General features: G+C 40.6%; 4 protein-coding genes across 4 annotated transcripts; 3 read left to right on the top strand and 1 right to left on the bottom strand.

Annotated features, from left to right (window-relative positions):
* Window positions 1-2,583: 2,583 nt before the first annotated feature.
* Window positions 2,584-3,338, bottom strand: LOC143883355 (putative germin-like protein 2-1). The gene is made up of 2 exons (XM_077386715.1): window positions 3,234-3,338; window positions 2,584-3,132 (listed from the first exon to the last, which is right to left on the bottom strand). The coding sequence occupies exons 1-2, from the start codon at window positions 3,336-3,338 to the stop codon at window positions 2,584-2,586; spliced, it is 654 nt and encodes a 217-aa protein (XP_077242830.1).
* A 4,261-nt stretch (window positions 3,339-7,599) lies between these two features.
* Window positions 7,600-8,365, top strand: LOC143883354 (putative germin-like protein 2-1). The gene is made up of 2 exons (XM_077386714.1): window positions 7,600-7,714; window positions 7,829-8,365. Exons 1-2 carry the CDS (start codon window positions 7,600-7,602, stop codon window positions 8,362-8,364), a joined length of 651 nt encoding a protein of 216 aa, XP_077242829.1. The 3' UTR covers window position 8,365.
* Window positions 8,366-10,171: 1,806 nt separating this feature from the next.
* Window positions 10,172-10,993, top strand: LOC143883353 (putative germin-like protein 2-1). Its single transcript, XM_077386713.1, has 2 exons — window positions 10,172-10,310; window positions 10,415-10,993. The coding sequence occupies exons 1-2, from the start codon at window positions 10,196-10,198 to the stop codon at window positions 10,948-10,950; spliced, it is 651 nt and encodes a 216-aa protein (XP_077242828.1). The 5' UTR covers window positions 10,172-10,195; the 3' UTR covers window positions 10,951-10,993.
* A 3,584-nt stretch (window positions 10,994-14,577) lies between these two features.
* LOC143883352 (putative germin-like protein 2-1) lies at window positions 14,578-15,410 on the top strand. The gene is made up of 2 exons (XM_077386711.1): window positions 14,578-14,760; window positions 14,875-15,410. Exons 1-2 carry the CDS (start codon window positions 14,646-14,648, stop codon window positions 15,408-15,410), a joined length of 651 nt encoding a protein of 216 aa, XP_077242826.1. The 5' UTR covers window positions 14,578-14,645.
* Window positions 15,411-16,080: the final 670 nt, after the last annotated feature.

Raw genomic sequence — 16,080 nt, 5'->3', positions numbered from 1 at the left:
CCATTCTGTCACTCCACGACCCCACTATGTAAATATTGTCCGATTCTAGGTCGTCTACCCTTCCTAGTTTTGTTTTCCAGCAGCGCTAACCGTGCCCAACCCACTCCACGGGGCCCACCCCTTGGAGATGCAGAAAATGCATCTACACAGGGAGAAGGAGAGTTCACATATATAGCCTAGGAATGTTCTCTTCCTTTCCAATGTGGTATCTTACACATTCTGTAAATCTCATGAGAAATTTAAACTTATTGAGAAAAATATTTTGTGACAACTAAGCTCACATCAGAGACTTAATAATCATTCAAGGTATGGAGCATTCTGGTCCACCCTAGAGCCCGTGTGTTTGTGTGGCAGCTTGTTGGGAAAGGATACGTATAATGGATCACCTTCGTAATCTTCAGATGTGGATTATTGACCATGTCCTTCATGTGTGAGGAGTAGCGAATCAGTCAATCATTTGCTACTTCATTGCCCTTTCCCTAGGTTTGGTGACACATTCTAGTTAAGTTCAAGATGTCCTGGGTTTTCCCTCCTTGTGAACCATTGTTCTTAGTGCCTTGGCCACCCAAAGGTAGAATCTTATGGAAAGCTGCTGAAAACAACAAAATTTTAAAATTTAAACCAATTTAGACTTAATAATACAATATGAATGTGTGAAGAAAATTCAGGCAAGTTGTGGATGATAGTGATGCCAATGTGTAAAGAAAATTCAGAAAGCCAAGTTATAATATGACAGTATTAATCTGGCAGTATGATGTGTTATCAGAGGGGTAAACCACAAGTATATCTTATACAGTGAGGCCAATAAAAGGATGCTTGTTATGCCGATGAAAATGATTGTATGTTAAAGGCATAAACCAGGATTTTAGTCAAGCATCAGAGTGATTAAAAGAAAAATGCAGACTAATAAATCTGCTAAAATACAAGAGAATATGTGTTGTTATTCAGTAAAACAAACGGAATGAAGGCAAATGAATAAGTTTAGGCCTTCCCTGTTCGTATAGGTGAACCGTTGAACCGTGTGCTTGGCACCCGTGGTAAAGAAGAGAAGGGACTGGGAGTGTTGGGATGTTTGAAGACGATGTAGACGTCGTTTGAGCCGCTGCCCGAGTGTTAAAATGATAAAAAAAAATGCAGAAAACAGTAGAAGATGAAGAGATTGATGGAAGAAGATGAGAAAGCTTGTAGGTGTCCGATTTCTCGCTTGAGATTGTTGTGTTTTGAGAGGATGCTTGAGGGGATTTTTATAGAGGAAAAGCGAGTGAAAACTAACCGTTGTAAGAGATCTATTGTGTGTATCTTCAATGGACGAGGATTAGTTGAGAGAGGGAATCATTGGCAAAGCAAGGTAAGAATGCAATTTTAGAAAGTTAGGGTGGATTTTGGTCAAGATTCGAGCGAATCTGCTCTTGGGATTTTGAAAATTTTCACTTTGGGAAGAAAAAATCAGTTTGGAAAGGAGACTGACGTTTTCTAGGGTTGGGTGGCAACAATTTCTAAATTTTTAGAAGGTTTGGGGTATTTAAATACTTAAGTTGGGAAGGGCATGGGGTGCAGATATATGAAAAAGTGGGGGCTGTCGTCCTTTGTTTGTTTGTTTCAAAAAATATGTGTTTACAGCTGCTAAGTTAGCTGTGATTTGGATCCTATGGAAAGAGATAAATACCAGACTCTCCAAGAACCGAGCCAATGGTCCCCTTTTTAATTAACTTTCATAAAATTCATCTCCATCGTCATTTATTGTGTAGGGGCGCTCTTCTTCCAAGTTTTACTCCAGCTCTGATCTCAATAGATGCTGGAAGGAGAAATGCTTCGATTCCAAAAGAGATCGACTCTCTGATCACCCCTCGTTGGATGTTATCTAAACCGATTGCTCAAGCTATATTTTGATGGTTCTAGTGTGGGAAATCTAGGTCCGGATGGGGCGGTGGTATTGCTTAGAGACAAGGAGGATGAGACCAATTAGGCATTCTTGGTCCCATAGGGGTTAAGGATTCCACTGAGGCAGAGGTTAGAGCAGTTTCCCAGGGGATTAGGATAGTGGATTTCTAGCCAGTTGGACAGATTGATAGTTGAGAGAGACTCTCTTAACACCAACATACGGATGGATGGCAGCATGCAATTAGGCAACTTTTTCTTTCTCTCTCCCTCTCTTCCCTTTTCTTTCTCTCTCTTTTTTCTCTCCCCTTGGGGTAGCCGACACACCCCAAGCTTGTCTCGCCTCCACCACTTTCTCGTTTAAGAGAAGTGGCCTTTATATAGGTTTTTAGAAAACCACAACAAAAAGACACTTGCTATTTTTGGCTCTAGGCATGGGAAATAAGGCAACTTTCCCAACACCGTGGAAATTGCATAACTGAGAGGTTCCGACCACTATGTTGTCGATTTGGAAAGCAGTGGGTCAAACCCAAACAACCATCATTAAAGAGAAAGCAACCACACAAACAATATCTATTTAGTGTCTAAATCAATGGTATGAGCAACTAAATGCGTAGTGCATTTATTTCAAATACTTTCAAATACATTTAACAATGAAAAATGGATGTAGACATCAATCTATTTAGGGTTCTAGCAGCTGCTCATTCAAAACACGGATTGCAGATAATCAACTACTTTCTTGTCCACTTGGAAGGCTTTGGCAAGAATATCATCGGAGATGGGTGGGTTGGATCCGAAGACCGCGTTTGCAATGGTGATCACACCAGGGTTCTGACTGCTCAGAGCGGCAATGGCAACGGCATTGCCATAACCAGCATTACGTTGGAAGTGAATGAGCCCGACTGGGAAGACAAACACGTCGCCCTTTTGAAGTACCTTGGTGATGAGACGATTGTCGGGATTGGAAGTTACAAATCCAACGTAAAGGGTACCCTCAAGGATGGTCAAAATCTCGGTGGCTCTCGGGTGAGTGTGGGGAGGATTGAGACCATAGGGTGCAAAGTCTATGCGAGCCATGGAGATGCCGAGAGTATTGAGTCCTGGTATCTGAACAACATTGACTGGGGTAACCTTGGAGCCTAGTGGGTTTGATGTGTTGCCTGGTTTGTCGAGTCCAGTGAAGAAGAAATCGTCTGCTTGAGCGAGCTTTGGGTCTTCGCAGGCTAACCCATTTACCAACACTGCCAAGATATTCTGAATAATAGATTTAGAAACCCAGGTTCAATTAGCTCTATAAAATCAACATAAGTTATAGAACATAACATAAAAAAGAAAGACATGTTTCCAATTCATACCTTGGCTGCGACACAAAAATCTTGCAATGGACTAGCGTCAGAGGCCAAGGCAAGGGAGCAAGTGAGAGCCAACATCCCTAAGAGGACAAGATATTGAGTGGACATCTTTGACCAACTCTTCTACGAGTTTGTATGAGAAAGGCACAAATGATCCAACAAAGCAATTAAGTGGCTAAAGAAGAGTACTTAGTTGTTTGTGGGTTACAGATCCAGAGGAGATTTTTGTGGGGTGGGAATGAGGATAAGAGAGGAATTGCTTTGGTCAAATGGGAGGAGGTTTGTGTCCCCATCTAGTTGGGTGGTTTGGGTATCAGGAGAATTAGAGATTTTAATCATGCGCTCTTGGGTAAATGGTTATGGAGATTTGGGGATGAGCATGATCGTTGGTGGGTCAAGGTCATTAGAAGTAAGTATGGATGTGATATGGCGAGATGGGAATCCTTGGACTTGTTTGCAAAAAAAGGTTTGTCAGTTTGGAGAGACATTCTAAAAATATCTTCTCTTTTCAAGTTAAAGGTTAGATTTAGAGTGTATAGGGGTGATAGAATATCTTTCTGGCAGGATGTGTGGTGTGGGGATGTGTCCTTTAAGTATCGATTTCCGAGATTATTCAATATGGCTTCAAATAGGGAGGCCTTTGTTAGCGATTGCTTTGAGTGGAATGAGGGTGTTCTTGTGTGGAACCCTGGGTTTAGAAGATCATTTTTTGAGTGGGAGGTGGAATTGGTCTCTAGCCTGCGGGCCCTTCTTGAGGGTTGTTACATTAAAAGGAATGGGGAGGATAAAAGGCTTTGGATTGAGGAACCTTCTGGGACTTTCTCGGTTAAATCTTTCTATAAAAGTATTATGCCCATTTCTATCCCTTCATGTTCGGCAAAGGTATGGAAATTTCATTGCCCACCTAGAGTTTGTATCTTTGGTTGGGCGGTTTGTCATGATAGAATACAAACTATTAATTTTCTGAGAAACCGTGGTATGTGGCTTATTGATCATTGCCCACTATGTCTGCATGATGGGGAATCTGTGGATCACTTGTTTATGCATTGTTCGTTCACTAGGATCATATGGCAATTCATCTTCATGAGATTTGGGATTTGTTGGGTTTTTCCAAAATCTATTCCGTCGCTATTGCATCAACGGGGAGGGGTTCCTTGGAAGGAAAAAGGAAAAACCTTGTGGAATTTTTGTTTACTTGCTAGGTGGTGGTCTATATGGAAGGAGAGGAACTCTAGAGTCTTTGAGGGGAAAGCCATGAATCCTCATTGGATTTACTTAAAGATCATCACCTTGGTTGTATCTTGGGTGAGATGCCTCCCATCCTTCCGGTTTGTATCGGCTTTTGATCTTTGGGAAGGTTGGCGGGAGGTGTGCTTTAGTGCAGAGCGCAGAGATCTTATTTTGCATAGGTGGAAGCCCCCTGCTCAAAACATGTATAAGGTTAATTTCGATGGTGCGAGTTCCAGCAATCCGGGTCCGGCAGGAGTGGGAGGGGTTTGTCACAATGATAAGGGGGATGTTATGTGGGCATACTACGGCTCTATTGGTGTGTCTAATTCCTCATATGCGGAAGTGAGGGCGGCACATTTTGGCATTTTGAATATTGATAGAAGGTTGATGGATCAGACAATTGTTGAGGGAGATTCGTTAAATGTGATTCGTTGGCTGAAAGGTGGGGTGACTCCTCCGTGGAGATTTCTTTCCATTTTTGATGAGATTGAGGACTTAACTATGGGGTCCGCTATCGGCTTTCAACATGTTAGAAGATCGGCAAATGATAAGGCGGATGCGCTAGCTAAGCGTGGTGTCTCCGGTAGTTCTATTATGTGGTTCGACCACCTTCCTCCCTGATAAGGGATTTTCTCTGTATTTTGTTTTTTCTTCGTTCCTATTTCTTTCTTGCTTCCTATTGTAGATATGGGTGGTCCATCTCGGCCTCCTAAATTTGCTATATATAATTATTGCCATTTCAAAAAAAATGGAAGAAGCACCTTAGCTGCTGTTTATATAGGATTTTTGCATCTCTTCCATGTCTGATTTCATGTCATTGAAATGTGGCCCTCTCGGACCGCTTCTTTTCTATTTTAATACTTATCCTAGGCCTGCAGAGGGGTTAGACATTTTCTTTACAAAGCTGGCAAGAAATCATTTGTTTACTTTTTCCCGCAAGGTTGCTTATTAATCTAGCAAGGATAGATTAAATTAATTGCCCGGCCCGAACCTCCTCATATTATATACAAGTAAAAAACCACGTGCGATGCACGGGCCGACAAAGAATTGTACAGACCACATCATAGGTTGATCTAAACCATCCATGTGATGGAACACAACGTAAATAGGTTGTGCCCGTAAAATAATTTCCATGGGCTGATCCTAGCCCTCCAATCTATAAAGGTTTCCATAATTGTTGTTCCTCTTAAGGGGCCCAGAATTCATCAATATTTTTACACATGTCCCACTTTCGTAATATCAAACTTTCTGTAATTTGACCCACACATAGTGAATAAGGAAAAGTAGTTCCCGATTTCCAACCCGACTGGGTTCAACACGACCCAACCCGATTTGCAATTTCCTCAACCCGACCCAACCTGATTTCCAATTCGGGTTGGGTTGGGTTGGGTCGGGTAGACCCGATTTGATATGGTACCAATTGTTGACCACCTCAACTCAAGCCGGGTTGTTTTGAATTTTGAGAACCAATAGTGAGTCACCAATAATCATTTTTTAACTCACAATCGGTTCTCAAAATCCAAACCAAACAGGGACTAACAATTAACAAAGGAAAATGTTATCCGCACTACTATATTTTGATGATCACACTCCTCACCTTATTAAAGTGCGGTATGGCCCGCACCATAGGATTATCCAAACCTTCCATTGTGGACTATGAAGACTATTTCAATGTTGTAAAAGAAAAACACATACAGAACTTCTTCAGATGGAACCCAAATCCGAGTTTCGGGTTGGGTCGGGTTGCCCGACAGCCAACCCGACCCGACCCGATTTCCAATTCGGGTTGATTTTTCCCAACCCAACCCAACCCGATTTGCGAAAAAGCTTAACCCGACCCAACCCAAATTCGGGTTGAACCCGACCCGCGTGGGATCATCCAAGTAACAACGATGGTTTCAAATTATATATACTGCTAATGTCCTCACTACCATATTTTATAATGGCACTACTCACCGTATTTTGGTGATCGCACTCCTCACTTTCTTAAAATGTACGGTATAGCCCGTACCATAGGATGATCCAAACCGTCCATTAGAAGGGCCACTGCCTACATAGGTTGTGCCCCAAAAATAATTTTCATAGGTTGATCCGAACCCTCCGATCTATAGCGGGTTATAGGTTGATCCAAACCGTCAATGTGATGGATCACAACATCAGTCAGTTGTACCCGTAAAATCATTTCCATAGGTTGATCCTAGCCCTCCAATCGATATAGGCTTATCCTACCCCTCCAATCGATAGAGGTTTCCATAATTGTTGTTCCTCTTCAGGTGCTCAGAATCCGTCAATAAATCCGTCAATATTTTGCAAGTGTCCTGCATGAGTAATATAAAGTAGTTCTTTCGTCATTGCCATATGTCTTTACCTCTTCTTGGTAGTTTTTTTTTGTAATTGTCATTGACAGGTACTCTGGGTCGGTACTTTTCGTATGTAGATTACAATTTTACCCTCAAATAGAGATAGATGTTAGATATCAGCAAAGGGGTTAATGGTAAAAGAGTAATGCTGATGTGTAAATCTCACAAGAAAAAAAAAAGAAACTCCATTTTTCTCTAGCTATATAGTAGTAGATTTATGGCTTACCCAAATCTAAAAAGTATATATAGGGTTCGAGTAAACATAATCGGTCAAGATGGGTCTACCCTAAATGGGTCATAGGCAAGAGTCTCATCATTTGGAAGATACTGACAATCAATTCATCGGTCAGACATTCTGGGGAGGTTCCCGGAACTTACTGCTTATATAAATTTTTAAATATCATGTGCACTGTGGAGATAGGGAAGAGCCAACATTCTGGGGAGGTTCCCGGAACTTACTGCCTATATAAATTTTTAAATATCATTCTATTGTGCTTCGAATAAGTAAACAAATAATTTCTTGCTAACATGGTGAAGAAAACGTCTACACTCCTGCAGGCCAAGAACAAGTCCTAAAAATGAAAAGAAGCCGCCCTAAGTAAGAAAGCCATTTCAATGAGATGACTTTAGACATGTTTAAGAGTTTCAAAATCTCTCTATATATATAGTAGCAAAGCTGGTTCTTGAAACCCACACAAAACTGTGAGTCCTCTTCCTCCGCCATTTATTGTATCATTTCTTCCTTTTACATACATACTTTATACAAAAGTTGTTCAAAGATGGCCACTCGTTCTATTCTCCTCTTAGGGATGCTGGCTTTCACTTGCTCTCTTGCCTTCGCCTCTGACCCAAGCCCGTTGCAAGATTTTTGTGTCGCAGCGCCCAATAGCCAAGGTATGAATTGCAAACATGTCTTACTTTATCATGTTATGTTCTAAAACTTGTGTTGTTTTTATAGAGCTAATTGAACCTAGCTTTCTAAATCTCTTATTCAAAATCTCTTGGCAGTGTTGGTAAATGGGTTTGCCTGCAAAGACCCAAAGCTCGCTCAAGCAGACGATTTCTTCTTCACCGGGCTCAACAAACCGGGCAACATATCAAACCCGCCTGGGTTCAAGGTTACCCCAGTCAATGTGGTGCAGATACCAGGACTCAATACTCTTGGCATCTCCATGGAACGCGTAGATTTTGCACCCTATGGTCTCAATCCACCCCACACTCGCCCACGAGCTACTGGGATCTTTACCGTCCTCGAGGGCACCGTCTATGTTGGATTTGTAACTTCCAGCCCCGAAAATCGACTCATCACCAAGGTCCTTCAAAAGGGCGACGTGTTTGTATTCCCGAAGGGTCTCGTTCACTTCCAACGCAATGCTGGTTATGGCAATGCCGTTGCCCTTGTCGGTCTGAGCAGCCAGAACGCTGGAGTGATCACCATCCCAAATGCGGTCTTTGGATCCAACCCACCCATCTCCGATGATGTTCTTGCCAAAGCCTTCCAAGTGGACAAGAAAGTAGTTGATCATCTCCAGACCATTTTCTAAATGAAAAACACCCTAGACCCTACTTCCCCGTTGCAAAACTCCCTATATTGATGATTGGTGTCAACAACAATTTTTTATTGTTAATGTAGCTGCTAATACCATTGGTTTAGCAACACTAAATAGATATTGTTTTTTTATTTAAGGAAAACTCTTTCTTATGTGCAAGTTTGCAAATCTATCCTACTGTACTTGTGAGTTGTGGGTCCACCTTGGTTTATCTATACCATCGACATCGTAGGAGAGAAAACGGTAGTAAATAAACCAGTAAGTTGGTAAGCTAAGCCAAATACAAAGTTAGTGTAAAAAGAGAAGTCATAAATAGGCGAATTGCCTCGGAATTGGGGTGGCTGGTGGAAGAAAACGGGGCAAATTTATTCACTTACTCACAACTCACAACAGAACTGCAGATGTCGACACTATAATCAACTACAGCTAATTGAAGAAGGCGTTGTTTGATCTTTTATACTTTTAACACTATGTATGTCTACAAGGCACACGTGGTCCCTCTTTTTGGTTGGCTATTACATCTGAATATTTAATATCAAGGAGGTTTGAACGACCTTTCCTTTGCTCTGATACCCATGTGAAACAACCAATTACTCCAAAAGCGTGTTGGAGAGGACGTTATTACTATAACATCCAATTCCCTGCTTGTTGGTAGACCATCAACTTATGAATGCGAATAATACAACTTTCTAATTGATATGGTTCGCGAAGTGTGTGTGTGTTTTTTTTTTTTTTGGTAGATAAGCTAGGATCAAACATACGACCTCAAGGTTGAGATACAAAAAATCGACCATTGAGATACAATCCCAACCCCTAAATGGTCCACCAATTAGATGACAAAGGGGCCCAATTTTGGAGTTATGGATGTGAATTCACAAGGGATGCAACCCTTCTATTCCATTTGTGAAAGTTTTGGTTGCTCGCAATCAAGGCTTGTAGGTCTCACCACAAAGTGCAACTATTAGATGGTGAGTTCAAGGCCACTTACCTATCAAAACACAATCGGTCAAGATGGGTCCACCCTAAATGGGTCATAGGCAAGAGTCTCATCATTTGGAAGATGCTGACAATTCAATTCATCCGTCAGAATGTCAGCAAAGGTGAAAATATCCACCGGAAAAGAGGGAAAATCAAATACAGGGTTTTATTTTGGTAATCTAAAGAAATGGAATGCTAAACCAAAGGGTGCTTGCAAAAACCAAGCAGTAAGGGATCCCCATTGGTTCTATGCCACCCAACCTTTTTTATCATTTCCTTTAATTTTGTATTTTCAGTGTAATTATAAATAAGGTTTGGTGACGTGGATCCAATAGGGCACCCTTGTGGCTAAGCTTTTGCAGGGGTGCCCTTCAGTTTATCATTCCCCTCAAAAGAAATATAAAAGTAAAAAAATTACATTAAAATAAGCCATAAATATTATGACTTACTGCACTGTGGAGATAGGGAAGAGCCAACATTCTGGGGAGGTTCCCGGAACTTACTGCCTATATAAATTTTTAAATATCATTCTATTGTGCTTAGAAATATCATTCTATTGTGCTTAGAATAAGTAAACAAATAATTTCTTGCTAACATGGTGAAGAAAACGTCTACACTCCTGCAGGCCAAGAACAAGTCCTAAAAATGAAAAGAAGCCGTCCTAAGTAAGAAAGCCATTTCAATGAGATGACTTTAGACATGTTTAAGAGTTTCAAAAATCTCTCTCTATATATAGTAGCAAAGCTGGTTCTTGAAACCCACACAAAACTGTGAGTCCTCTTCCTCCGCCATTTATTGTATCATTGCTTCCTTTTGCATACATACTTTGTAGAAGAGTTGTTCAAAGATGGCCACTCGCTCTTATTTCCTCTTAGGGATGCTGGCTCTCACTTGCTCTCTTGCCTTCGCCTCTGACCCAAGTCCATTGCAAGATTTTTGTGTGGCAGTGCCCAATAGCCAAGGTATGATTGAGAAACATGTCTTAATTTAATATGTTCTTCTACTTATGTTGTTTCTATAGAGTCTGAACATGGGTTTCTAAATCTCTTATTCCATATCTTGGCAGTGTTGGTAAATGGGTTTGTCTGCAAAGACCCAAAGCTCGCTCAAGCAGACGATTTCTTCTTCACCGGGCTGGACAAACCTGGGAACACATCAAACCAACTTGGGTCCAAGGTTACCCCAGTCAATGTGGTGCAGATACCAGGACTCAATACTCTCGGCATCTCTATGGCTCGTATAGACTTTGCACCCTATGGTCTCAATCCTCCCCACACTCATCCGCGAGCGACCGAGATTTTGACCGTCCTTGAGGGCACCCTCTATGTTGGATTTGTAACTTCCAACCCTGACAATCGTCTCATCACCAAGGTCCTTCAAAAGGGCGACGTGTTTGTATTCCCGGAGGGTCTCATTCACTTCCAACGCAATGCTGGTTATGGCAATGCTATTGCCATTGCCGCTCTCAGCAGCCAAAACCCTGGAGTGATCACCATCGCAAACGCGGTCTTCGGGTCCAACCCAACCATCTCCGATGATGTTCTTGCCAAAGCCTTCCAAGTTGACAAGAAAGTAGTAGATTATCTGCAATCCGTGTTCTGAATGAGCAGCAGCTAGAACACTACTTTCTCATTGCAAAATTCCCTTTACTGATGATTATTGTCTACAACTATTTTTCATTGTTAAAAGTACTTGAAATAAATGCATTATGCATATAGTTTCTAATACCATTGGTTTAGCAACTAAACAGATATTGTTTTTTATTTAATGATAGCTCTTTCATATGTGCAAATCTGCAAACCTATCCTACCATACTTGTGGGTCCACCTTGGTTTATCTAGACCATCGACATCTTAGGAGAGAAAGCAGTAGTAAATAAACAAGTAAAAGCCAAATACAAGTTAGTATGTTTGTTAATGTTGCGGATTTTGAATACTAATGAAATACAGTTATGTAATTAAGTTGAATGTGTCATAGTTTTGCCAAAGTTTTAAAAATGATTAAAATTTCAGAATGACAAGATCGTAATAGTAAATCAATTGATGATCACCTTAAAAATATATATAGCCAAGTGAGTTCAAAGGAATATTGGAGGAATAAAGCCACCAAATATAGAGCCATTACCAGAAAAAGGCTTGTCAAGATGGACTAGTTCCCACTAATAGAGCAGAAGATCTACACTAGAAATAATACCTCCGATAATGAGCGGGGCAGAGTGATCTTGTGCTTAGTGACGTGTTATTTGCATTATTTGCATCAAAGATGATGCAAAATCTTCTTTCAGTTCTAGCATTGCTGCAGGAACGCTTGAAAGTTCATTTTTCATAATGGATAAGATCTATTTTTTATGGACGACATTTTTTGTCCTAGAACATGATAAGCTACACATTATCGCACTCGAGTCTTCACATATTAGCTCGAATACTAATTAATAGTAGTACAACCCCCTTTGAACTATGGATATGAAAAAATAAGACCAAAGATACCGGCAGAACAATAAGAAACAAATTAGATCTGGGATATGGAAATGTATGTTCATACTCATAGGATACCCTCAATGATCTAAGTGTTATAGTTTATTTTAAAATGAAATATGGTTGATAGAAAGTCGAGACCCTGGTCTGGCTGATGGACTAATTGAATTGTATTGTGATAATCAGGAAGCAATAGGCCTTATATGCAGTGGAGAGAATAGCTGTAGGTAAAAGCATAAACACGTGAAATATCACTATATTAGAGATATATATGGTGGAAAAAATAGGAACTGGAGGGAAGTTGTGTCCCTAGCTGTGATATGATTGCCGATCCTTTGATGAAAAGAGTCAGTGCAGAAATTTCATTACGCATATAGGATTGATGAGACTTGGAAGTGTCTAAGTCATGAAAAATTGTTTTAAAGAATATCCCAGGCGGAACAATTATCGGTCCTTGGAAAAAGGGAGTTTATGTGGAAATTTCATCAAGCATGTGAGCTTGGTTGGACTTAGAAGTATCAAGTGAATGAAATTTGTTTGGGAGAAATATCTCGGATGGAAGCACACAAGGAAATCAGTCGGCCAATGTGGCCAATTGGGAGATGTCGCGGCATGGCTATATGGCCTCGGACGTTATGCACGGAAGCAAAACCATCTTGGATTTAGCGGCGTGAAGGGGCATAGCAATAGGCTTGTACAGCCCTTCTGACATTTTTCAACTGTTATGGAGGAGATGTGTACGCAAATGCATCTGTGAGTGATGGCTGATTATAGAAAAGGAAGCTCCCAAAACAAGCTGAGCGTAGCCCCCCTTTTACCATCTTCATCTATTGAAAATACATCGGGGCATCCTTTGTGTAAGACCAATGGTTCAACCCTTGTCAATCTTCTAATCTTGTTTTGATCATTCCAAACACAAGTTGCTTCATTATGTAATACTAATGAAGCTAAATAGGAAAGGATCCATGGAGATGATAAGAATGAAGCTGATGCAAGCCTCTCCAAGGCTTCTTGGACTAAGGCTTCAAACTTGTCAACCTCATGGGTGTGGGCTGCATCAGAAGCTTGAATAGTGAAGCTCAATTGAAGATCACAAATCCATGGAGAGGATCCAGGGAGATGATAATGTTTTCTTTTGATGTAGATTGTAATATCCAATCCCACTAAGAATCAATTAGAGGCATCAGGAGGCACTCAATTAGAGACCAAAACAAGTTAAATACATCAAAGAATTTAAGTGGGTCAAAGCCCAAGTGCCAAAGAGAAAATAAAATTTTTAAAAAATGGCACTTGCTTGGTTGACCATAGGTCTTATCTTATGGATAATGTATCTAGACACTTTTTAAATAATTTTGAAATTATTTTTAATAAAAAGTACTCCCCTAGCTTTCCTTAGAACAAAAGATCATCGAAATCAGATGTGAATTGAGGGAGATATGGATTTTCAAAGATAAGCGTGCAAAACTGGAAAAACACAATAAGCTGATGGCGATCGACCGCCAATCTTCCTGTCGACCACGAGAGACCTTCTAGATTTTTTATTTAGGCTCTGTTTCTTTCGACGTAAAATGGGCGTAAAAGCAAATTATACGCCCATTTTTACACTACTGTATAATTTGTTTTTACTCCCATTTTACGTCGAAAGAAACAGAGCCTATGCCATAATGTGTAGTGTCCCAGTCGACAAAGGGTCTTTAGTATTAGCCGTTAGAGCGTAAAAATGGCTGGTTTTGGTGTCTCCTCTCTATATAAAGGGGTGTAACCCCTCTAAACACTTAATATACACTCATAAACTCTCTTTGAACATATTTTAGAGTGTTTTTACCCTTGTGCCTCTCGTTGAATGATCTTTGAAGGATTGGATTTAGGTTCTTCAATTGTAAATCATTTGAGAAATTTCTGTGAATGATTATTGTATTCGTCTTATGAGAAGGCACTGTTTTTCATCTCTCTTTTATCTCATTGTAATCGGAGAGTGTTGAGGCGTAGAACTGCCTCAGTTGGCAAGTGTTGAGGCTTGAAGCCACCTCGGTTGGCAAATGTTGAGATGTGGAGCTACCTCGTTCGATTCTTTGGCAAGTGTTGAGGCACGGACCCACCTCGGGTTGTAGTGATTTGATCTTCACCCGCTAAGATCGGTTTTAGTGATCGCCACCAGGGGTTTTTCGTGGAGTGGATCGATGTCAATCCAAGATTTGGACCGAACTATTATAAAAAATCTCCGGTGCACTCTTATCCCTTCTTTCTCTATTCTTTATGTTTGTGTTTTTAGCTTCCGTGTGTTTGATTGAAATTTGTTAATTAATCTTTTTAAAAGGGCAAAAACTTTATAACATTTCTAACACTTTGTTTGTGGAGAAATCTACATGCATGGTTTGGATACATGTTACATATTAATTTCAGCTAAAGATAAATAAATCTTGTTTGGCCAAACTGCTGGATTAAAAACATTGGTCAAACTGCTGGACAAAATATTATTTCGATGATTTGAGGAATTAATTTATTATATCTTGTTAGAATAAGTAAGCTTGTAAAATCAAGAACTAGTAAAACAAATGCTATAAAAAAATGATTTCTTGCTTGCCAGAACGGTGAAGAAAATGTCTTAACACTCTTCCGGCCAAGAGTATGTTTTAAAATAGGAAAGAAGCGGTTCAAGTAAGAGGGCCATTTCAATGAATTAGATCAGACAGGGAAGACGTCCAAAAATGTTCTATATATAGCAGCTAGGCTTCTTCCTTAAGCCCACAACCTCCATAGCCACTGATTGAACTGTGGGATCATTTCTGCCTTTTGGATACTTTATACAAAAGTTGTTCAAAGATGGCCACTCGTTCTATTCTCCTCTTAGGGATGCTGGCTTTCACTTGCTCTCTTGCCTTCGCCTCTGACCCAAGCCCGTTGCAAGATTTTTGTGTCGCAGCGCCCAATAGCCAAGGTATGAATTGCAAACATGTCTTACTTTATCATGTTATGTTCCAAAACTTGTGTTGTTTTTATAGAGCTAATTGAACCTAGCTTTCTAAATCTCTTATTCAAAATCTCTTGGCAGTGTTGGTAAATGGGTTTGCCTGCAAAGACCCAAAGCTCGCTCAAGCAGACGATTTCTTCTTCACCGGGCTCAACAAACCAGGCAACATATCAAACCCGCCTGGGTTCAAGGTTACCCCAGTCAATGTGGTGCAGATACCAGGACTCAATACTCTTGGCATCTCCATGGAACGCGTAGATTTTGCACCCTATGGTCTCAATCCACCCCACACTCGCCCACGAGCTACTGGGATCTTTACCGTCCTCGAGGGCACCTTCTATGTTGGATTTGTAACTTCCAGCCCCGAAAATCGACTCATCACCAAGGTCCTTCAAAAGGGCGACGTGTTTGTATTCCCGAGGGGTCTTGTTCACTTCCAACGCAATGCTGGTTATGGCAATGCCGTTGCCCTTGTCGCTCTGAGCAGCCAGAACGCTGGAGTGATCACCATCCCAAATGCGGTCTTTGGGTCCAACCTACCCATCTCCGATGATGTTCTTGCCAAAGCCTTCCAAGTGGACAAGAAAGTAGTTGATCATCTCCAGACCATTTTCTAGATTTTTTATTTAGACCAATCTATTCTTGCTGTCTATTGCATCTGCTGGTATTGGTTCATCGTCTGTGGAACTCTAATCAGTGGTAAATCTCGGATCCCAAAAATTACAGATTACAGTACTATTTTCTAACACAAGTCCCACAACACCATCCAGCCACTCATCACAATCTGTAAAAATATAAGATATATTAGGGCGCGCTAATGCTCAATATATAAACAAGCTAAAGAGATAACAATTTACAAAATGCAAAACATATTTCTAACAGTCCGTAAACATGGTTTCCAAAACATGATTCATATGCAAGAATGGTAAAACACAAAGAAAACACCAATATAGAAATACAAGTTATGGACAATTGAAGTTGTTTAAGTCCTCCCAAATGCAAATTTCATGTCCAAATTGTGGTGCAAATCACCCTACAAATTATATTACCCCAAATCAATATTCAGGCTTAAATACACATTATTCAAGGCGAGATGTTCCCCAAAAATCAACTCCATAAACCAAATCGCGGCCCGGCCAGCACCTAGGGTTCGGTCGGCCGAAAGTCCCTTCGACCGGCCGAACACGTGATTCTATAAATTTTCCAAAATGAGGCTCAACTTCATTTTCTGGCTTTTTTCCCCTTATATTCTATATCACATTCTTAAAACATCAAAGAACAGTTTAT

The sequence above is a fragment of the Tasmannia lanceolata genome, unplaced genomic scaffold (assembly GCF_043159265.1).
Source record: "Tasmannia lanceolata isolate RefF3 unplaced genomic scaffold, GAP_Taslan_0.1 ptg000008l, whole genome shotgun sequence".
Classification (NCBI taxonomy): Eukaryota; Viridiplantae; Streptophyta; class Magnoliopsida; order Canellales; family Winteraceae; genus Tasmannia; species Tasmannia lanceolata.
The sequence above is the reverse complement of the archived record's forward strand: the minus strand, read 5'-3'. Positions and strand labels throughout refer to the sequence as shown.

Coding starts and splice junctions, on each gene's coding strand:
- LOC143883352 (XM_077386711.1), top strand. CDS start 14,646: ATGGCCACTCGTTCTATTCTCCTCTTAGGGATGCTGGCTTTCACTTGC. Junction 14,761..14,874: donor CGCAGCGCCCAATAGCCAAG/GTATGAATTGCA, acceptor ATCTCTTGGCAG/TGTTGGTAAATGGGTTTGCC.
- LOC143883355 (XM_077386715.1), bottom strand. CDS start 3,338: ATGTCCACTCAATATCTTGTCCTCTTAGGGATGTTGGCTCTCACTTGC. Junction 3,133..3,233: donor ATTTTTGTGTCGCAGCCAAG/GTATGAATTGGA, acceptor TCTATTATTCAG/AATATCTTGGCAGTGTTGGT.
- LOC143883353 (XM_077386713.1), top strand. CDS start 10,196: ATGGCCACTCGCTCTTATTTCCTCTTAGGGATGCTGGCTCTCACTTGC. Junction 10,311..10,414: donor GGCAGTGCCCAATAGCCAAG/GTATGATTGAGA, acceptor ATATCTTGGCAG/TGTTGGTAAATGGGTTTGTC.
- LOC143883354 (XM_077386714.1), top strand. CDS start 7,600: ATGGCCACTCGTTCTATTCTCCTCTTAGGGATGCTGGCTTTCACTTGC. Junction 7,715..7,828: donor CGCAGCGCCCAATAGCCAAG/GTATGAATTGCA, acceptor ATCTCTTGGCAG/TGTTGGTAAATGGGTTTGCC.